General features: G+C 57.6%; 1 protein-coding gene across 1 annotated transcript; it reads right to left on the minus strand.

Annotated features, from left to right (window-relative positions):
• Positions 1-5322: 5322 nt before the first annotated feature.
• Positions 5323-9935, minus strand: LOC309685193 (acrosin-like; the record flags this gene model as incomplete). The annotated part of the gene is made up of 4 exons (XM_082501003.1): positions 5323-5679; positions 6153-6298; positions 6565-6769; positions 9927-9935. 4 exons carry the CDS (start codon positions 9933-9935, stop codon positions 5323-5325), a joined length of 717 nt encoding a protein of 238 aa, XP_082357129.1.
• Positions 9936-10139: the final 204 nt, after the last annotated feature.

Consider the following 10139-nt stretch of genomic DNA (forward strand, 5'->3'; position numbering starts at 1 on the left):
TCCCTTCTCTTGGCTCATACAGGCACTGCTCTTCTCAAAGCCCTTAAGAAATCGCTTTTTAACGCTCCTTTAATTATTATGGGGGGTTTCACCCCCTGCTGGCAATCCTACATCCCTGCTCTACCGGGCATTAGAGAACCACTGGACTAGTTCCTGTCCTTTAACCTCGAGAAAAGCCAGCTTTTGCTAAAAACCAAACATCCTCCTCCCGCCCCCACCCCCTCTGAAAAAAAAAAAAAATTAAAATCCTTACAAAACTGAAAAATCCTCCAGCTCCTCTGGCTGTGCCTGAGGTGAAAAACAGGTGGCTTTTAGTAAATTAAAAATAATAAAAAAAAATACTAAAAACTCTCTCTCTCTCTGCCTCTGTTAGTCCAACTAAAGGGATAGCGTCGGGAGGCGACGGAGGAGGAAGGGGGAGGCTGTGGGATGCAGAGAGCCCTCTCCGTACCCCTCGGCTGTGCATCCTCGCAGCGCCGCGGGCAATGGGGGGCTGTGTGTTTGGGGGGGGTCTTTGGTTTGCTCCCCTGACCTGCTGGGGGTGGGGGAGGAGGGTTTGGGGAGGGGGTGTGTGGGATATCCGGCAGTGGGGTTACATTCATCGGGCGGTGCTGGGCGGCACGGCGGGAGCCTCCCTTGCTGTGCTGCGAGGCCGGGGCTCCCGGAGCGTGTTTCTGCTCCTGCTGCTTCACCTGCTGGAGCATTTCCCTCATCTTGCGCTGTGCAGTCTTGGGGAGGAGAGGGGAAAAGCAAGAGGTGGGGGTCAGGGCACCGCTTCTCCCCCCACCACCCACCCCCGAACCCCCACCGAGCATCTCGCCGCTCCCAACTTGTCACTCTGGACAAGCCATAATTAATTCGGGGGGCGGTTTTGGGTGTTGTTTTTTGTTTTGTTTTGTTTTGTTTTTTTAACTTGTGCTTCCTCCATTGCTCCTCGAGAGCACCTGAATTTTTCTGGGGGGCTGCGATCCTGCTCGAGTGGACAGGAGACAAGGTTATGGAAGATGCACCCAGGTGGGATGCGGGTGGCTTTGTCTGCACAGAGGAGTCCATTCACACCCTGGGTGCTGCTCTGCACAGCATTCAAAACACCCATTTTTAGCTCTATCGAGCCAATCTTCAATTTCAGTTCTCGCACAGCCAGGGGGAGCTACCGAAACACCTTCAGTGCATCTTGGGGACACAGGGACCTCCCAAAAGAAGAGTGGCAGGACGTTCGGGTGCTGCTGGGCTCAGCAAGCCCTGTGCCTTTCCTTGGTAGACAAAAGCGGCCGGGGAGGATCGGGTAAAGCCGCGGCCAAACTGTACCTGACTGGCAAAGAAATGCCCAATGATTTTAACGATGACGTCCTCGTTCTTGTCCGGGGTTTGGTCTCGTGGCACAAGGACTTCCGCGCTGGTTAAGTTTTACAGTTCGTTCACCTGGAGCGAACCACAAGAGGCTTCTGTTGTGGAAGAGCCAAAATCCTCCACTGCCACAGTCACGACGGCACCAGGCACCCTGTGTGTCTCCCCCTTCCTTGGGACCAACGAGAACCACCACCAGAACATGGGGGCTGAGGGTCAAGACATCACTGAGACCACTGAGCACCCGGGATTTGTCCCCCTGGGGTGGGCAGGGGTGATGGGTGATGCCCAACTTTGCATCCCCGGGGCACCACCCCCCACCGTTTTGCCACCTTTGCCTGTCACGTGGCCGGCGGCGAAGGAAGGCACCTTGATGTGGACTTCAAGCTTCACTTCTTCTTTCAGGTTAAAGAAGTTATCCTCTTAAGCTCAACCTGAGATGGCAATGCGTGATCACAGTCCAGAAAACCACACATATCCCAGCCTGCATCAGAAGTGTGGCCAGCAGGGCGAAGGATGGGGTTCTGTCACTCTGCTTTGCTCTGGTGATACACCACCTGGAGTACTGCATCCAGCTCTGGAGCCCCCAACATAGGAAAGACATGGACCTGCTGGAGCAGGGCCAGAGGAGGCCATGGAGATACTGTGAGGGCTGGAGCCCCTCTGCTGGGAGGACAGGCTGAGAGTTGGGGTTGTTCAGCCTGGAGCAGGTGCCGGCCAGGGGGGCTCCGTACAGACCTGAGAGGTACGCCCAGGAGCTCTATGGTGGGAGAGAAAATGAGAGTCAGTGATGGCCCCAGCATGCCAGACCTTTCCCAGCCACCCCCAGCCCGACGCAGAGCAGCATGCCACCACTGTGAGCCCGGCAGGGACACGGGGACAACCCTTCAAGCCCTGAAACCCTGGGGTGATGTGCAGCCCCATCCCAGCGCGATGGGGCTGGGAGGCGGATAGGGGGTCCCAGTTACTCCCAGTCCCTCCCCACTGCCACGTTTCCACCCATGTCTTGCCTTTGTAGGGGAAAACCAGGACACAACTCTCTCCCGCTCTGCGTTCCAGCAAGTGCAACCAGATGCTACCTGCAAACCACCATTTCTCACATGGAGAAGGAGCAGACCCAGCTCCCCTGCCCAGGCTGGACGCCGCTCTCGCTCCCAGCCCTCTAGTTAAACCCGCTGCGCCGAGGTTGTGCTCCCTCTCACATTGAGCCCATGCTCCCCGTGTCCACCCTCTGCTTCTGGCCACGGGCTGCTCCATGGCTCCTACACCAACATGTCCTCTCCTGCCCAGCCACTCCTCAACGCCAGCGTGGACACTGCACCTCCTCACTTCCCTCCCTTCACCAGGAGCCTCATTCCTTCTCCTCCATCCTTGCCAGGTCTCTAGAGCTCCACAGCTGAAGCTACTGCCACCGGCCCCAGGTCCTGCTGAGGATGCAGTCAGAAATGACCACTCCACGGTGTGAAACGTAAAGTACTTGGGTGGAAGGAGCAGAGGCCTCACCAGGGTGGCTTCAAAAAGGTCCCACAAAGCTTTGGGGTGAAGGACGTCCCACCAAACGCTGCCCTTTGGGACACCTGCCCAGCTCTTCTCCAGCACGCCAACAAACGCTCAACCAGACGCTTCCCCAAGGCCGCGCTTGCTCGGGCCGTCGCCGTGGGCAGAGCATCCTCCCGCACAGCCAGACCAACCGACCCTTCTCAGTGCCCTCCGGGGCCACCGCGCACATCACACTCACACGCCCCTCCGCACCACCAGCCTGGCACTCACCCTTCTCCTCCGACCGCTCTGCTGCTGGCGTTGCCAGGGGAAGAAAACAGCACAAGTAAATGAACCTGCGCGAAACTAGAAGTTAAAGAGGACCGGCCAGTAAGGATAAAACAATATCCTGTATCTTATGAGGGGAGGAAGGGTCTAAAACCAGTAATTGATTCATTGTTGAAGGATGGATTGTTGGAACCCTGGATGTCACCTTACAATAGTCCAATTCTACCGGTCAGGATGGCTGAGGGGAGATAGAGATTAGTCACAGACCTACGAGAAGTCAATAAACGAGTACAGACTCAGCAGCCTGTGGTTTCGAACCCATATACCCTCCTGAGTAAAATATCGCATAATCATAAATGGTTTAGTGTAATAGACCTTAAAGATGCCTTTTGGGCCTGTCCGTTAGCAGAGGAGAGTAGAAACTTATTTGCCTTTGAATGGGAAGATCCGGACACTGGGAGGAAGCAGCAACTCTGCTGGACCTCCCTGCCTCAAGGGTTCACAGAATCCCCAAATCTATTTGGACAGATGCTAGAGAAAATTTTAGGGGAGTTCCAGGCAGAACCCGCAGTAAGAATCTTGCAATATGGAAATGATCTGTTGGTATCGGGAGAGAAAGAGCAGAAAGTCAGAAAGAGACATCGATACGTTTGCTGAATTTTTTAGGAGAACACGGATTAAGAGTGTCAAAGGCAAAACTGCAGTTTGTACAAAAGGAAGTAAGGTATTTAGAGCATTTAATTAGTGGAGGAAAAAGAGAAATCAATCCAGAACGAATTTCTGGGATTACAGCTTTAAGTGTCCCAAGAACAAAAAGAGAAATAAGGAAGATTTTAGGGTTACTAGGGTACTGTAGACTATGGGTTGAGGGATACACTCAATTAGTAAAATTTCTGTATGACAAACTAGTAAAAGAAGGTCCAATACAGTGGACAGAAGACAAACAGGAGCCATTACAAAAACTGAAGCAGAAGCTAATAAAAGCCCTGGTTTTAGCCCTCCCCTCCCTAGAAAAAAAAAAAAAGAAACCAAAATCATTTCACCTTCTTGTAAACGTGGCAGAAGGGATAGCGCATGGAGTCCTAATGGAGGGACGGGGCGGAAAAAGGAAACCAGTGGCATACCTATCCAAATTAATGGACCCAGTACGTGGGGGTGGCCCACATGCATGCAGGCAGTGGCGGGGACCGAGGCAGTCCCAGGCGACCGAGCTACCAGCACCTGAAACACCCCATCTCTTCAGCGATGGAGCAAACCTTCTTCTGTGGGTACTCTGCTATTCCAGCACCACGTTTGGCAGGTGGTCGAGGAGGAACGATGAGAGTGGCCACACTGCACAGACAACTGGAGGAATGGTTGGGGTCCGTGTGGGCAGAGGAATCTAGCAGGGCCAGCAGTGCCCAGGAAGCCGCATCAGTAATGCCATGGCGGTCCCAGGCGACCGAGCTACCAGCACCTGAAACACCAAATCTCTTCACCGATGGAGCAAACCTGGGAGGAGAGGGAGGAAGTGACCTGGGGTGGGTCCCTTGTTTGGGAGGAGAGACAAGGGAGGAGAAAGGGAGGAGTCAAGGAAGATGAGGGGGATGTTCAAGCAGGGAAAATGGAGACAAGGGGGGATCAATCCCCCGTTAACTACCCCTGAAATCTGGCTCTTCCTTCTGGGACTGAGAGCCCTGTTGGCTTCTCACTCTTTGCTGTGGTCAGCAATTTCTCTTGTCACGCTCAGGAGTTTCACACCGTCTGTTCGATTAGCTACGGCTTACACTGGGCCCTGATCTCCAGCTGAGTGCCTTAATGCATACCCCCAAAGTCATCTGCAGGTCACATCACTGTTTCCTATCCTCCATGTGCCAGTCTTCTCCACCCCATGGTGGCTCTGAGCACCCTCCTCTCTGACCAGGCACCGTTTCAGCCCTTGGGAGTCACTCTCCCTTCGTGCCCTGCTGTCTGCCTGCAGCCTCATTGGCAGGCGCCGGGCATGCAAGTCCTTGCCTTGCACCGGAGACTGAATTGGACTCAAGCACGCTCAGCTGTGAAAATCAGGAACTTTATTTCTACAACCGAGTCAACATCAGCCCTTCTGCGCTCAGAGGAGCGCGGGCAGGACAGAGCAGGCCTTGGCACTGAGGCTGCCTTTGGCTCAGCAGGCATTGCCCCGGAAGGAAATGGTCGTGGAACAGCGCAGCCTGCTCTGGAGCCTGTTTGTCATGCTGCTCGAGTCTTTTTCCCCCACAGGACCTGCAGCAGCTCCTGCAGCAGCTTAAAAAATTCCACCAGCTTCTGGCGTGGAAATGGACATGGTGCAAACCCGCCCGACTGTGTGGGTATTGGCCTTGGCCTCTGATAGGGGGTTGAAGTAAAGACTGGCTGTGGTGTTGTAGTAGCCGATGGTGCTGGGCTCAGTCCCATCTGGACCAGGATCCAGTCATAGAAGTGCTGGGTGGAGGTGTAGACTCCGGGCCGTTTGGCTCTGGCACAGCCTCTCCCCCAGCTGGTCACCCCAACAAGCCAGAAGTAGTCCGCGTTGTTGTCTTTGCACACCAGAGGACCACCGCTGTCACCCTGCAGGGGAGGAGAGAGGGTTGAGGTGGTGGTGGGTGGCCGCTGTCAGCGCTCTGGCCGGCTCCTTCTCTCTCCCAGCACCTGCCAGAGCTCTGCTCACTGCACACAACGGCGCTGCTCCGGCGCTGGAGCCTACAGAGCCTCATCTGGGAGAGGGTGGAGGGCCTGTAAGGTCGGGCGCTCTCTCATCTCTGCACAGTGCTCCCGGCTGTGTGGAAGGGGGATGCTTTGGGATCTGGACCTATGGGCTGCCGGGAGCACAGGATGGGCTTTCTGGGCAGCGTCCCCGGGCTCTGGGACAAGGTGGGCACTGGGCAAGGACCTGCAGCTGGGGAAGGGGAGGTGAGCACCAGCAGCGGTGGAGACCCAGCGGTGGCAGGGTGACTTGCCAGGCCAAGCACGTGCCGGGCGATGTTTGGGCGTTGCGAGAGGGCTGCCGGTGCTGCCGGGGCTTGACTTGCAGCACGTCCTACCTGGCAGGTGTCGATGCCACCCTGCGGATAGCCAGCACACAGGTTGTGGCTGTGGATGGCCCCTCTGTACCACCCGCTGCTGTTGCAGAGGTTGACATCAATGAGCTGGACCTTGGCCTCCTGCAGGACATCCGTTGACCCTGCAGCTGTGAGCACAGAAAGCAATGAAGCCCCAGCAGCTCCCCCCCTGCCTGGGTGAACCCCTTCCCTAGGGCTTGGCTTTGCACCCTGAAGGCACTGTGCCCGTGTTTCCCCTCTGTCTGGCTTTGGGCGGTGGGTCAGCCCATTCTCTCCGGAGGCATACGTCCCCGCAGCCTGACTCTGGCTTTCGCCTCCGCTCTCGGGAAGCCCAACCCCTCTCCCCAGTGTGCCGAGCTTGCACTCAGGACACCAGCACTTTTGGGGAACTCACATCTTGCAGTGGTGGCGCCCCAACCGCTGACGTAGCAGGTGTGCAGCTCTGACACTCTCAGTGAGGCGTCGGGCACACAGGCAAGCTGGGTGTAGGAGTTGCACTGGACCGGCTGGTCCAGCTCCAGCAGGGCGATGTCGTTCCTCTGCGTGATATTCCTGTAGTGCTCGTGAACCAGCAGCCGCTTAATATGGCGCACTTGGGCCTCGGGGCCCAGCCGAGTCAACTGGGTGGCCCCGATCACCACGCGCCACATGCTGATGTTCCTGGAAGGCAGATGGAGAGGGGGGTCAGAGGGAGCGGAGCCACGCGCTGCAGCAGCCCCGCCGTTCCCTGCCTTCTGCTTCCCAAGGCAGAGAGGAGAGCAGTGCCACGCAGGCTGCCACTGCCCTGGCATGCCTTAGGCACGAGCCATGTGGCGCTGGAGGCTGCTAGGAAGCAGTGGCCCGAGCCCAGCCTTCTCCTGAGCACTCTCTGGGCTGGGCTCGGCAGTGCCCAGGCACTGGGCGTACTGGCAGGAACGGGGATGGGAGTAGCAGGCGGTGCTGCGCGCAGGGCACCCGCGAGGGTGGTGGGGACAGCCCCCTTCCCTGGCCCTCCTTACCTGGCCTCGATGAAGCAGTGTGCCGCCGTCAGCACCCACTGTGGGCTGATGAGGGACCCTCCGCAGATGTGCCCCGTGCCTGCTTCCCAGGGGTCCTGGATGCTGACGATCCAGGGCCAGGCTCCTGGACGGGCATCGGTGCCACCCACCACGCGCGACATGCCGTACTGGTAAGCCATGGGCCGGAGCCCGCAGGTCCCTCTGTAACCAGAAACTCATGACTGTCCTGCTCCACGCGTGCTGCGGTTCAGGCTGAAGGTCAGCCCTCTTCCCTCCCCACAAGGCGCTGCACGGACAGCAGGGCCAGGGAACCCCCTGGGGCGGGCGGGCGTGCGCCCCTGTTTCTGCCTGAGCCCCGCAGAGGAGCTGTGCCAGCAGCCGGGGTGCTGGCCAGGATCTGAGGCTCCCAGGCGGGGTTGGGGAAGCTGTGGCCACGGGGGACAAGCGGGCTCCCTCCAGTGAACCCCATCAGGGTTGCCCAAGCTCCCCCCCAGAGCCTGGGGCCACTTACCCACAGCTGTCCCACGCGCCTTGCACAGGCCAGCACAGGGCCAGCAGGACGACGACGAGGAGCAGTTTCATTGCTGCCAGTGGCGGCACGTGGCACCTGCAAGAAGCGAACCGAGGGCCTGTCGCCACCAGTGCCGCAGCCGACGTAGTGCCCGCAGTGCTCACGCTGCCCACGGTGCTCTTGTTCCCGGGGCTGATGTCACAGAGTCGCTGGTTCCGGGCACCGGGCCCGGTGGCCTCTTGGCAGAAGGGGGGGCACCATGGGGGGTTCCCGGCAGGAGGGGAGGCAGAAGCCGGCATGGGACACCCCCGACAGACCCCCGCTGAACGCTCTGCCTGCGGGATGAGGCTGTGCAGGCCCCGCGGCAGGCAGCAGCGCCTGGCTGCGAGCGCTGCCTGCTGACAGCTGGCAGCAAAAAACCCCGTGTGGCATCGCGGCCTCTTGGGGAAGTTCACTGCCACCCCGCTCTCTGCAGCCCTTTGCCACCAGGGCCTTCCCAAAACACATACACCAGAGAACAGAACTGCTACAGGCAGCATGCACGGCTTTGGGTGTTGAGGGGCCCATCTGGCTACAGCCGCAGCAGGCAAGCGGTGATGTGCGAGCGGGACGAGTCCAGCACACCCACATGCTGCACTCCGTACCTATGCGCACGCCTGGGCGCACACACAGAATCACAGAATGGTTTAGGTTGGAAGGGACCTTGAACACCATCAAGTTCCAACCCCCCCAGCCTGGGCAGGGACACCTCCCACCAGCCCAGGTTGCCCAGAGCCCCGTCCAACCTGGCCTTGATCACTTCCAGGGATGGGGCAGCCACAGCTTCTCTGGACAACCTGCGCTGGGGTCCAACAGCCTCACAGTCACGAATTTCTTCCTAAGATCTATTCTAAACCTCCCCTCTTCCAGTTTGAAGCCCTTCCCCCTCATCCCGTCACTACACGCCCTTGTAAAAAGTCCCTCCCCAGCTCTCCTGTCGGCCCTTCAGGGACTGGGAAATGCCGGCACGTCAGTTTGTGTGCTGCACTCTGTGTGTGCACGCATCGTGTGTGCCCTGTGTGTGGGTGCACTCGGTGTCTGGGTGCACTCCGTGTCCCGGTACCCACACGGTGGGTGCACACTGTTTACGTGCAGTGTGGTGTAGATGAGCCTGTGAGTGTGCGCACTGCAGGTATGCGTTGACTGGGTCGAGCGCGTGCCGTGTGTGCGGGCATTTTGTGCGTATGCTGGCAGGCTGTGTGTGCCCGCACTGTGTGTGTGTGTGCGTGCTGCATGTGCATGCCTTCCACGCTCTGTGCATGACGTGCACGAGCACTGTGTGCATGACGTGGGGTGTTCCATGTGTGGTGGGGGCGTGTTTGGGGTGTTAGCTCCACCGAATTTGCCCCAGACTAAAATTCAATACAGTGAGTGTGTTTCTCACAATTTGGGGGCTCGTCCAGGAGACCTGAAGCCCACGTTCGGAGCCTTGGACGGGTGAGTAGACCGGGACGGCGTGCCACTGCTGATTTCAGCAATCCTCGGATTCTCCCCGCCCTTGGTGACGGACCAGCGGCAACAGTCCGGTGAAGGGGCTCGTGGACCAAAGAGGGGTCCCAGGGATAACCGTGGCAGCCGATAATACTTGTGCACGAGACCCGGGTAAGAAAATTGACTGTTAAGTACTACTCGGGCGGCTGAGTGACGGGGGATTGAGAATGGTGTGAGTGAGACGCGGACTAGATCTGTGAAGCGAGTGCGGAGTCTTTCTAACCGCGGTTCCATATCTCCGCGAGGAGACCGGCCGGTGAAGAGACGAAGCGAAAGGCTGGAGTTGAGAGATCCCCCGGGGTAAAAAAATGGGACAAGGGAAAAGTAAAAAGGAATCTAAGGGAAAAGCTGATTAGGGAATTCCAGAAATACCTCCGGACAGTCCATTCGGGAGGATGTTGTTACAACGGGGGCAGGAAGGAGAGTCCTGCACCCGGGGTAAGGATAAAGCAAAGATGATCCATTACTGTATGTTTAAATGGACCAAAGAGCCCATGAGGCCAGACAGGTTGTATTGGCCAGAGTATGGTTCTGTAGAGGGACAGCTGTGTCAAGCACTAAATGTATACGTTAACTCTATAGAATCATTTGATCAATAAGAAATCGAGTATGCAGCGTGTTGGAAAGGAGCTGCAGGGGTTTTTAAATGGGAGACACAAAAGGAGAAGGAGAAGGAGGAGGACCAGTGACCAGCCTGGGATCCTCTCGAATACTTACCTCCCCCATATAACCCGGACCCTCCGGAAGGCACGAGAGAGCCTCAGGCCCCCGTTAGAAGGGAATGCCAGAGGAGACGGAGGCGAGAAGTGGGGAGGTCTGTAGTGGAAGAAAAAGAGGAGATGACGGAACCAATTGGGCTGCATCCTTTACGGGAGGTCCCGATGCCAGGAGTTCAAAATGGGGCAGGATTTCTGAATGTGCCCCTAACCA

The sequence above is a fragment of the Vanellus vanellus genome (genome assembly GCF_965231255.1).
Source record: "Vanellus vanellus genome assembly, contig: HAP1_SCAFFOLD_57, whole genome shotgun sequence".
NCBI lineage: Eukaryota > Metazoa > Chordata > Aves > Charadriiformes > Charadriidae > Vanellus > Vanellus vanellus.